At 38.1% G+C, this 13,067-nt stretch overlaps 1 protein-coding gene across 2 annotated transcripts in view; it reads right to left on the minus strand.

The window, feature by feature from the left end:
* The window catches only part of adamts10 (ADAM metallopeptidase with thrombospondin type 1 motif, 10), a 54,185-nt gene that overhangs the window by 14,662 nt on the left and 26,456 nt on the right, over positions 1 to 13,067 (minus strand). For both annotated transcript variants that reach the window (XM_056252359.1, XM_056252360.1), the window contains 6 exons: positions 11,595 to 11,736; positions 9,810 to 9,917; positions 9,442 to 9,587; positions 8,667 to 8,730; positions 8,088 to 8,190; positions 3,009 to 3,142 (listed from right to left, as the gene is read on the minus strand). In XM_056252359.1, coding sequence (XP_056108334.1) covers positions 3,009 to 3,142; positions 8,088 to 8,190; positions 8,667 to 8,730; positions 9,442 to 9,587; positions 9,810 to 9,917; positions 11,595 to 11,736 — 697 coding nt within the window. The remainder of the gene's footprint in view (positions 1 to 3,008; positions 3,143 to 8,087; positions 8,191 to 8,666; positions 8,731 to 9,441; positions 9,588 to 9,809; positions 9,918 to 11,594; positions 11,737 to 13,067) is intronic.

The raw sequence follows: 13,067 nt of genomic DNA on the forward strand, positions 1-13,067 counted from the left end.
TAAAATGGATAGTGTATTAAGCTGATCTCATATAAAGTAGTTCAGTTTACTGATTTTCAACCCTGATATACTGTGATTGCAGTATTTGAATCGATTCTTTCCATTTGAATTCTTCTAAAAACACTGTTAGTGCATTCATATTTTCAGTTTTACCATCCCCATGATGCATTGCTTTGCATTCATAGCAAGTAACCTGTCTCAACTTCAATTTACTGTAAGTTATTAGTCATATCTTATTTGTAAAACTGCAAATGCAGAAGAAAACATTCAAATAAGTATAAAACATTCTTTGTTATCAGAGAAATGAGGCATATCTATACACAAATTAACACATTTGTAAAACTATTTTCCATGCTCTATTTAATAAATTAAGCTTGATATAAAAATGATCAACTTTACATCACTTACAAACAAACAGTGTATCAGGAAAAGGGTCAAATAAAACATTAGGGATAACATAGACGAAGTCATGTGCTCTGCAAAACTATTTCCTGCTCGAACTGAAAATGGCAGAACAACCAGAAGCTGTGGTATAACTGATAGAGTTTCAAATTTCAAAATAAAAGTATTTTTTCAAAGTTTTCCCTCATATTTTAGTCAACAGTATTCAGCACTATGACTCCAGACCCCATGAAATCGGGGGGCAGAAATGACAAGGGGAAGAAATTCAGCTTTTCACTGAGAAACAATTTTACCCTTTTCCTACTTTTATGAGTTTATTGTGCTTTTGGATTCTTTTTGAAACTTGAAAGCTTGAGTTTCCATTCACTGCAATTGCATAGAAAAAGACCAGTACATTCCTTAATATTTCTTCTTTTCTATAACACAGAAGAAATTAAGTCATAGGCTCGGATGATTGTAACATATTTAACTAATCGCACGTGTTAACACGTTATTTTTGACAACCGTAATACATTGATGTATAATCTTGAGAGCAATCCCAGAACTTGAGAGATCACAATCCATTTAAATTGACATTGTGCAAAGCAAAGCAGGTTTCTCCAGAGGGGCCAAATCTGCACAAAAACAGGCCATTGATGAAGAAACCAAAGAGTCTCTGCTGTCAGGATCTAAAAGGTAACACAAAATGAACTCCGTAACCAGCAGACCAGAAACTGCTTGAGACTTTCCAAATCCAGGCCTGTGCAACTTCACAAAAATCCCACTAAAGCTCCAAAGACTTTTGTTGACCTGGCCTAGATTCCATAACCTGCAAATGTGTGACCTATTTTCTCAAAACAACAATGGTAAGTCAGTGGCCGCTCAGAGAAGGCAGGGCATGTCCTGTGCTGGACCGAACAGAGCCGAGCTTCGAGACACGTGGTTCCACAGGCTCTTTTAATGCCTTGTGCTTCAAAGATCTTGCTTTCATAATCAAACCCTTATTGTTTGGAAGCTAAGCCACCATGAGGTTGCAAACACTACTTTGATTTCTCCCCCTGCTGTTCTCCGGTTTTTATATGCACCATAAATAAGAAAGCCGAGAGAATGAGTGAAGAAAGGAGATGGAGGAAGAGAGGAAAGAGAGGAAAGGAAAGAAATGGAGAAATGGCGAGAGTTGACGAAGGGGAGGGTGGGAGAAGTCGCTGTGATCATGTTCAGCTGCGTGCGCTGAGGACAGATGGATCTGGGGGGGGTCACTGAGTTCTTGCAGCATTCAGGGCAGAGCATAACAGGGCTGGACTGAACTGTTGATAAAAACAACCAAAGGTCTGGACAACAGCGCAAAGATAAACCAGCCCAACTCACTCCAAAGTAGCGCATTCAGCCTGTCCTGCGCAGTACAACAAAATGAAACACTAAATAAAATACACTACAGTTGGCATTATGAAACATGCTAATAAACCAAAAATTTTAAGGTTGCTTTCACACTTTGTTTGATCCAAACCGGAATTCAATTTCACTTCTCTCACCCCGCTGCATGGGCTATTTTCACAATCTACTTTTGAAAAAGAAGGGTAATCAAAGTGAGTACCACCATGAGTACTAGCGGCAGATGTTTACCACAGTAACAAGCTAATGACTCCGAAGAGAATATGCCAACATTAATGGTTATATTCATGTTTTTGTTTCTTTCAATTTTCTACCAAAACATTATAAGGAATGACACTAGCGTTTAGCTGTCACAGGCGTATTACCAAAGGTCATGTAATCTGAGACAAGCTATGATAAATACATTACACTACAATGTGAGCACTATGTGCATAAATGAGGCAATAGATGCAAATTCAGGGCACAAAAAGAAGCATTTTAGTAATTTTGGCAGGTGCTGCCACAAAAATATTTATTTATTTATTTATGAAAACTGAAAGGGTTAGTTCCCCCCCCCCCCCAAATTAAAATTCTATCATTAATTACTCACCCTCATGTCGTTCCAAACCCATAAGGCTTTTGTTCCGCTTCAGAACACAAATGAAGATCTTTTTAATAAAATCGGAGAGATTTCTGTCCCTCCATTGACAGTCTTGCAACTGACACTTTCAAGCCCCAGAAAGCTAGTAAAGACATCATTAAAGTAATCCATGTGACTCCAGTGGTTTGTCCTCGATTTTATGAAGTGATGCGAGTGCTTTGTTTGCGCAAAAAAACAAAACAATTTACCACTTTATTTACAAAATATTAACCTCCAAAGTGCGTTCATTGTTGTGTGAATGCGCGTTGGAGATTATTATAGTAGTAGTAGTAGTAAAGAACAATGAAAATATAAATAAATTGATCATTCTTTTGTGGCGGTTATCTGTCAAAATTATTATTATTATTGGAGTCAATGGAGTCTTACCATTTCAGAGCTCTATGGATTATCCATATCACTACAATAATGTGTTAAAAGATTGGTGGATTTAGGTGTCAATCACTAAAAGAGGGAGTTTTTCTCTTCTGTTGTCTCTCGCTTTGGCAGAAGTTCAAAGCCATCCAAAAACGACAATTGGAAAAGCATATCATACGAACCCTGCCATCTGAAAACTCAGATATGTATACCTGAAGAAAAGTGTGTGTTACTGTCTCACCTTACACTCGCCATTAACACAAACGTCCAGAGAGTCGTCCCTGCAGGGTGTGCCGTCCACCACAGCTGGAGCGCGCTCGGTGTAGAAGTTATAGCCCTCTGCCAAGCAGTTCAGCGAGCATGACTTCACCCCACCTGCAGCCAAAACGTGCAAAACATCGCACCTCAATGATCATGAGCCATTTAACATGTTACATACTTATAAAAAGAGCTGGAGATATACAAAGTTGAACGTCTCGAAGTACATCCCATAGGACTACATCCCATAGGAAAGACAAAGGAGACTAGCCATGCTAATGATGCAGAAACGTCAGCTTAAACTGACTGATGTATCCTTCCTCATGAGCATCGCAGGACGTCATACAATCTACAAAGCTCTTATGTAAGAAAACATTGTTACATGCGGTACACAATGTGAGACGAACTAATGCTAACGCCATTACGCTCTTGTTGCTTGTATAGAACTGACTCCTCATGTGTTATGCATTGTTAACTTTACAACATTACACAACGGCAAAACAAACTGGCAAATTCGCTCCACAGTTTAAGGCGCTTCTAACAATGGGGACACATGAACGGCGCATTTCATGAAGCCAAACGGAGCTTTAGAACTATACTAACTCTGCGGGACGGCCGCCAGCACTCTGTAGAGTTCCATGGCTGCATGTGGTATTTTAATGAGCTTGTGGGGTTTATGTAAGTTAGTTTATTCTTCCACTGCTGTCACATCCTTGAGTAGCAGAAAGGGGGGTCCGGGGCACACTTTAGATGATTTGCTTAAGATAAAGCAGCTGAAACGCACATACAACACACTGGCTTTATTCCCCTGTCTCCTCTGTAATGGCCCTACAAATTTGAGAAACAGTAAATAAAACACATTGGAGGGGAAAACAGCCTCTCTCAGCACATTCCCTGAGAGACAAAGAAGAAATCACACAACTCATGTGACGGACAAGGAAGAAAGAGAGAGGAGACACAGGCTATGTTTCAAAGCTGATGTTATGGTTCCATGGAAGCCTGTTTCCTTGGGAGGTACATGATCATTCAAAAGTTTGGGAAGTCTTTTAGGCTCCCCAAGGCTGCATTTATTTGATTAAAAATACAGTAAAAACTGTTTTATTGTGAAATATATTATTACAATTTGAAATAACTGTACTCCACTTTAACAATTTAAAATGTAATTTATTTCTGTGATGGCAAAACTGAATTTTCAGCAGCCATTACTTTCATCTTCAGTGCCACATAATCCGAATCATTCTATGCTGATTTGCTGCTCAAGAAACATTTCTTATCATTAATGTTTAAAATAGTTATGCAGCTTAATATTTTTGTGGAAACCAATTATTGAATAGAAAGTTCAAAAGAACAACATTTATTTGAAACAGAAATCATTTGTCACATTATATATATGTCTTTACTATAACTTTTAATCAATTAAAACAAACGTACTGACTTAAAACTTTTGAACATGTGTAGGACGCATCTTAAATAAACGCCCCCTAAGAAATGGGGTGAGGTGAACCTGAATCAGCCTAACTATACAGTCATTCTATTATTCGATTAGTTGACTAATCATTAAAGCAACCCAGGGACTAGTTGCTTTGAAAGAAATCTGTATGTAGTTTTGTACACCTCTTAAAGGTGCAGTGTGTATTTTTTAGCGGCATCTAGCGGTTCGGTTGCGAGTTGCACTAATGGCTCAGCCCACTGCTCACCCCTCCCTTTCGAAGAAGCTACGGTGGCTAAAACTGGACAAACATATCGTCGTCTGAGACAGCAGAGAATAGCCAGAGTAAGCCAAGTTTCTGTACCACAGTCCATTATAAACCACATCATGGATAAAGTTTACAAAGCCATAGTCAGGTGAGGATCAAGGGTCTTAATATATAATATAATAATTGTAATCAGCTGATTGTCTCACAAACGTAACCAGCTCATTTCTCCCCACATAGCAAACCCATAATACAGCGAGGGAGAAGAACTAAGTTACATGAAACAATCCAACTACATATTTTACACCACTGACAAGGGAAAAGTCACTACTCAGTGTTTATGGCTAGCTTCTAGCTTTCTGCTGCTTTTCTTTCAAGGTAGTGACGAAACGCGCTCTGTAGCGCTGTTTGTTTGCTGTCGGCTACGGTAGAAACATGACGTCACAATATGTCGACCTTCATAGAAGGGGGTGCCCGCGGTTATGTAGATATAAATGTCTCATTCTAAGGTAATAAAAACATTACGGTTTATTAAGTAAGTTCTTTATACACCACTGAAAACATAGTTATGGATGTCATATTGCATTTCTGTTAATAGATACTCAAAAATTTTACACATTGCACCGTTAACAGGTAAAAAAAACATGGAAGGTGTTTAAAAGAGAGACAAGAAACATACTGTACATTGATGTATTGTTTAAAAGTGCAAAGCATACTACCCACTGTATAGGTTATGTAACAAAGAACAAAGAGTTAATGGACTCATAATCTCACTCATACTGGTACCAGTGTGTGGTTTTGTCCTTGCTCTGGGCCTCTTTTATATTACTCTTGAAAGGCTGGTAGGTCTGAACTCATTCCCCTTGCCTGTACCTGGCAGCGGTGGTGCTAAAACTCTGTGTAATCTTTCTTTGGCTGCCTAAGACCCGCTTGCCTTATCAGTTGAATCACATCTACCACAGTCTTTATGTTAAATAACAACTCTTCCTCTGTTTTATAAACCTAAAGAGGGCAGTTTTTGAGCTGCTGGCCCATTTTCTGTTAGTGTTGGACTAATTTGATAAGGTCCTGGGTGCCTGTGAAAACATATACTGAAGCAGGCTTACGATGGAAACTGCGCATCCCATGAGGCTTTGCTCTGGCAGGCCATAAGTGTATTTTTGAGGTGGCTAGAAGAGGGCTTCACTGGAGTGTATGGGTTTCAGGAGGTTCTGGTGAGAGTGCATACAGCCAGAGCAAAATGCATTGAACAGTGTATCTCACAATGCAATGTGCTCAACCTGAACTTCGGCAAAAGTGATAAAGCGTGATTTTAATGTTTTTCTGAACTCATTACTTCAACAGACTGCCAAAAGTTAAGACACTGGCAACATTTACAAGCACCCTTATAATGTGATTAGGGCAGTACTGCAATGAAGTTGGAGCTTATGCAAACAGAACGCTGCGATTATGAAAATGTGATTATAATTAGAGTAACTATAAAATCACAGTAAAATGTCTTCCTCTCATTATTACTGTGTACACTACCAAAATGTAAAGGTCAGTCCAAATTTTTTGTTTTCACAAGCATATTAGAATGATTTCTGAAGGAACATGTGACACTGAAGACTTAAGTAATGACTGCTGAAAATTCAACTTTACTATCACTGGAATAAATTACAATTTAAAATACACTGCCCGGCCAAAAAAAAAAAAAAATCACTGTTTGGAAATATGCAAATGCTTAAGAGTCTACGACTGGATCATTATTGCAGTGATTATTATGTTTCAAGCATGCTATATGTTTGGCAACTGTTCTTCTAACCCTAATTGAACCCTAACCCACATTGTTTTTTCATTTCTTAAACTACCATGTAGGAAGACACATCATGGCCATATTCCATGATGACAATGTCAAGATTCATCAGGCTCAAATTGTGAAAGAATGGTGAATTGGCACCTCTGAGTCCAGACCTTTAAATTCATTGAAAGTCTTTGGGATGTGCTTGAGTAGACTTTATGGATTGCTTGACTTGCATTTTCAATACAAGATCTTGACCAAAAATTAATGCACCTCTTAATGGAAATATCACAACATTTATTTCCATCAAAAGATCAAAAAGAAAAAGAAAAAAAGAAAAGAAAGAAAGAAGTGCAGGCCTAATGTCTATATGCCACCTGACCCTAAAGCAGGGTAAAACAGCAGTCTGGCACTTATTTTAACAGCTGCAAGGGATTTCCATTGTAAAATCAGCTGACTTGATGAAAGCAGCGCTTGTAGCCTGCAGTGGGCTTCTCTCTGTAAGCCATTATGTTATTGGAGGGGCAGATTAAAGGCAGTTATGTCCTTGACAGCCAGCTTCACATTCATCAAAAGCAGAAACTTAAACTGGAGATTCTGGGAGTTGGCAATCCGCAGCCCGGCATATGGATGCCAGACTGTTATCTGCACCCTCTCTCTCTCTCTCACACACATCTGTCCTGGACCTGAGCCAGTGTAGAGATTGGTTCTTTGGAGCATGGTGGTCCAGTCCTAATATCGAAACCACTTTCAAAAGCCCTAAACAGTCTTAAACAACAACAATCGAGCACTTAAACATTCCCATAATCATGAAAGATGTAGGGAACTAAGATATCACATGTTTCTGTTCAGTTCTGAGCACAAACATTTGCATTAGTTCAAGGGATGCACAAATATGATACAATTACTATTTATATTTTGAAGTCAATATTAGATATCATTCTACATTTTGTGAGATTGATCACAAAAAGCACCCCTTAATAGTGCAGACCACTACATCCTTTTAATAACAACAAAAATCATGTATAGTAGAAAAAGGCTTTAAATTTTAAAACAGAAATCTTTCTTATCCCACAATCATTAAAAAAAACACACATTTAGGCCTACTAGAAACCATTGTAATAAAAAAAAAATATATATGCATATCTATGGCCAAGTTTCTTTATTTTAAGGATGAATAAAGAAACAAAATGTATATGTGCATATGCTTTTAAAAGACTTCAAATCTTACAGGCTCTGTGTAAACATTTACTTTTTGTGTTTAACAATAGGTATGCCATCTAGAAATGATACAGTTATTTTATTTGACTATAATTTGGCATATTTAACTTATCGGACTCGATGCAATAACATTAAAAAGTCACATAGGCCGATATCAATATGGCTGTCGATATATTTGGCATCCTTAATTTGTTCATTTTGGCAGGCGCTTTTATTCAAAGCAACTTAAAGTGCATTTAAGACAGAAAGAGTGACAGTTTACAGTTTCTAGCAGTTTAGAGTATAAACAGGCCAATCAAAGTGACACAAATCAAAGGAAAATGGCCAGAATGTCTCAGAACAGGTGCTTTAAGGGTTTTATACTTACCACCCCTGTACGGCTTCCAAGTGTAGAATTTCCCCCGGAAAGGAACGCTGTCGAAGTCCGAGCACTGAATCTCCCGAAAATCCTGAGATCCGACTGGGCATTCCTAACCCACACACAAATCAGTCAGTCTGAGGATCTTATGGAGCATGGCAACAGTGAACCATTTTCTTCTATTGGCGTACGTCTACATCATTTAGAGCAGGGGTGTCCAATCATGCTCATGGAGGTCCAACGTCCAGCAGATTTTAGCTCCAACCTGCTCTAACACACTTGCCTAGAAGTTTCTAGTCAGTCTCAAGACCTTGATTAGCTGGTTTTAGGTCTGTTTAATAAGGGTTGGAGCTAAACTCTGCAGGACAGTGGCCCTCCAGGAGCAGGTTTGGGCACCCATGATTTAGAGGTTGTTCAATGCACCCCAAAATTTGTCAGAGCTTATCAACTAATTTAGATGATGCAGGAACAGAATCCATTCACAAACAAGCCAAAGATCATTACAAGTGGGATAGGAGTTCATTTGTAAGAAATGTTTCTTTCTAACAGACAAAAATCGAGTCAGTGACATGTGGCTTTCAAACTCACATCAATGTTGCATGATCTGAAGCGCTTCCTCTCTCCCAGACAATATTTCCCTCCAACCGTTGGCCTGCATCCACACAAGGACAAGCATCAAACACATCTGAGTACAATTTCAATGTAACTCCCAATTACACAATATATTCTGCTCAAGTTCATTTCAGCCAGAGATCTTCTGTCTTTCTGTCGATCTGTTAGTTTTTCCGATTTTTCCTGGCATGTCGTCAGACTAGGTTCATTGGGTACAACGGGCTGAGAGTAAGAACATTATGAATCATCAAATCACTCGTAAACACTATCGTTCCAAAGTTTGAGGTTGGTAAGATTACTTAATGTTTCTGAAAGAAGCTCTTATGCTCACCAAGGCTGCATTTATTTGATTAAATATACAGTTATATTATAAAAAAAACAGTCATATTATAAAAATAATAGTGTTACAATATAAAATAACAGTTTGAAATATTATTATAATTCAAAATAACTGCTTTAGTATGTTTTAAAATGTTATTTATTTTTGTGATAGCAAAGCTGAATTTTCAGCAGCCATTACTCCAGTCTTCAGTTTCACATGTTACTTCAGAAACCATTCTAATATGCTGATTTTGGTGCTCAAGAAACATTTCTTGCTTACATTTTTTAAGGATTCTTTGATAACGTAAAAAACAACAAAAAACAACAGCATTTATTTGGAATATAAATCTTTTGTAACATTATAAATGTCTTTACTGTCACTTTAGATCAATTTATTGCATCCTTGCTGAATAAAAGTTATAGTACTCACCTTGGGCTGTCACAATGGCGAATAGAGGATGAGACTCCGCCCCCACAGGTGCGACTACACTCCTCCCATGGCGACCAGTGGCCCCACCCACCATCTACACCCTCTGGACGTGTTCCATACGGCACACACACTCTTTTGTAGCACCACTAATGAGAAAATTTCATTAATCAACATTAAATATGCAATATGTGACGACCGAAAACAATTGCCAATATATGGTGTACATTTCTATTATATAATATCATATAAAACCATTTCATTATCAAACATAATCTACCCATCAAGCCAAGAAAGGTTCCTGAGCCTTGATATATCTGTGCTATATCTGTGCTCTCCCAGATATTCCTCCCAGAATTCCCTGTCCTTACCCCTTTTTCGATGGTGCTGGTCTGGCAGATGGTGCCCTCGGCTGCTGGGATACTACTGGTGATGCAGCGATTCCCTTTACTCATGCACCAAAGCTCACTGCACACTTCCTGAACACACACACAAGCCACTAAACAAAACTCCAGACAATGTGGGAAAAACAGACATTAAGAAAGACTCAAAGAGGGTGAAGAACTGTGGAAAGAGTAGAAGTAGGACATTCCTGCACCAAACAACGTCCTCCAACGTGGCTATTTGGTTGCTACTAAGGTGCTCTGAGTGTTGCTAGGGTAATTGCCCTTATATACTATGGTACTGAAAGTTTATTACTGTACATTCATGTATGATGCTATTTACTTTAAATAATTTTACAGTACTTCCATGGTATGTGTCCAATAAAACCTTTTTTTTTTGTTTCTGCCAAATCTCACAATGTAGATCAGTTGTAAGCCGCACACTGCATTTTATATCTAGTCAATAACTTCCTGCTTTATTAGACTACATAGTTACAGTGAGAGCTGAACTAGTGTGTGTACTCCTCCTCCAGATGTTCAGTTTCCTGCACTGGCATCCCATAAAGCAGTCAATAACTAAAGCTGGACTCAACATGAACAGATATAGCTCACTTTACAGACTGAGCTCCACTGTGTGTCTGTGGAGGTGTAAAGGTCAACCATGGCTGGCAGAGAATAGAGCCACAAACCAAAAAACAGCAAACTTTTGACCAACATGTGGTTTTGGACAAAAGTGGCAGAATGCCAGCGGTCTGAAGTCTTGGGGGGAGCAAAAATATGGAATGTTACAGCCAGCGAAAGGTAGAACTGCCATCTGGTGCAGATTTACAGAGAGAAAGAGGGAGGGATGGAGAGAGTGTGCTAAATGATTTAGTGTGGGGATATAAAGGCAACCTGGATAGGACCATAACCCACAATTCATGTGTCCAAAGACGACACTTCAGCATAGATGTCTTACTGTAGGATGGTTACATACTTCTAAATTAAATATTTTTCAATATGTAATTATATATATAATTATAAAATATAACGGTCATAAAAAAAAGTTTAAACGTAAACAACTACTGAACAAGTTCACCCAAAAATGAAAAGAAATATTTTAGGGATCAATGGCCTAAATTTTTGTCTGTTCCTCACAAAAAAAAAACGATCAAATACCTTTAGAATACATTAAATATTGCACATGGTCATATCAACCATTTTAATGGTTACTCTGACATTCCAAGGTACTCTAAACTAAAGAATAGCATGGTGGTGCTTTCATGGTATATGTCCAAAAAACATAACACTACCATGATATTTTTTTTGTTTTTTGTTACTGACACAATAAACGTCTCTAATGTCTATGGCACAATGCTGTTCTTGTATGGTGATATACACTATTGTTCAATAGTTTTAAAGGCAGTTAGATTTTTTTAAATGTTTTTGAAAGAAGTCTCACCACAGCTATATCTATTTGATAAAAAATACATTAAAAACTGTAAATGTGAAATTTATGACAATTTAAAATAAGTTTTCTATTTTATTTTATTTTTTTAAAGTGATACTCTTTTCCAGGATTCTTTGATCAATAGAAAGTTCAATCTTACTGACTCAAAACTTTTGAATGATAGTGTAGATCAGAAAAAAAACATGGTATTACCATGGTCCCATAGTCAAAAATCATGCTGATCTGCATTTTTAATAGATGATGATGATGATGTTGATGATGATGATGGAATTTTCTTTCTTGGGTGAAGAGCTGTTGTCAATTACACTGAGTGATGCAAGTACCCCGTATTTACACTGACGAGACTTCACTCCGTACTGGAAGCGGCACTGCTCGTCTGCATCATAGGCTTGGCCAGGGGCTGTGGTGGGGTAAACAAATTCCTGTTTGGGGGGAACATTGTTCAGGCAGGAACCCATGCCAGAGCTAAGAAACAATCAGAAAGAAAACAGAACGGGTGTGTCAGAAGTGATGGCTCATAGAAGTCTAAAGGCTCATACTGCCCTGACACCAACAAACATTGATCCAACAAAACTCAAAACTGTTGGAATTCAGGGCCAGATTTACTAAACGGCAAATTAGTACGAGAGCGCAATTTCAAAAAAGCGCTGATGGGAGTGGAAAGTTCTCCACGTGATCTCCCTACAACACGCAAATGAAAGGATACAGATGTAGCCGGATCATTTCCATAATGACCAACGCAATCTACCAAGAGCAGCGCAAAGTAGTGTCTGGTTTAAGACATGCTTTTTTGCCATTAAGTACATTGACTAGTGCAAGACTTATATTAAATCACCTTGCATGATTCATTTAAATAATCTCCTCCCATAAATTTTGCATCTAAAAGGGAAAATCCTACAAATGCATATGTAATAATGTCAGCCGCAAAATAACTGCGTCCACGCTTTTTCAGCGCTAATTTTTCACTGGATGTCTTTAGTAAATCCTGACAGTAGCTTTTTAGTGCCAAAAGGGGGTTTGCGCTGGCGCAAGCTGTTAGTAAATCTAGCGTTTAGTGTGTCGACTGTTTACATTTGTTGTGGCAGAATGAATTAGCTTTAATGGTTAAGGAACCTGTTTTAATCACTATTGTAAGGCATTTACCCAATGTGACACGAATTCTTTTCAGTTTTAATATATTTTAAAGATTTATTTATTCATGTGATTGCAAAGCAGGTTTTTTTACAAGCCATTTCTCCAGCTTTTTTAGTGTCAAATTGTCCTTCAGAAATCATTCCAATATGCTGATTTGATGCTCAAGTAACATTTCTTATTATCAATGTTGAAAACAGTTGCTTCTTAATATTGTTGTGGAAACTGTAATACATTTTTATTCAGGATTATTTGATGAATAGAAAGCTCAAAAGAACATTTTTTAACCTATCAAATGTTTTTACTGTCACTTTTAATCAATTTAATGCATCTTTGCGGAATAAAAGTATTAATTTATTATCTCGGTGAGATGCACGATTGTGTCTGAAGCACGTGTGAAATCGCTCCAATCTCGCTGGTGAAACGTCATCCCGTGACGCATGACGGCATACCGCAGAAGCAATAAAGGAAACCCGGACCAAACATTGTCAGCTTCTGATGGCTGAAGTAACTCGCTCTCAGGCATGTGACGCAGCGTTTCGTGCCCTTCTCAGGGAACCAGGGTCATAGTCGCAACAGAGACATTCCCTTTCGATTGGTCAGCAATTGGTTAGTTTTATGCCACTAGGCAGAGCAGTGGAGGTAACAATCAAACACCCTAACTG

The sequence above is a fragment of the Rhinichthys klamathensis genome, unplaced genomic scaffold (assembly GCF_029890125.1).
Source record: "Rhinichthys klamathensis goyatoka isolate OS25496 unplaced genomic scaffold, OSU_Roscu_1.1 h1tg000094l_1, whole genome shotgun sequence".
Classification (NCBI taxonomy): Eukaryota; Metazoa; Chordata; class Actinopteri; order Cypriniformes; family Leuciscidae; genus Rhinichthys; species Rhinichthys klamathensis.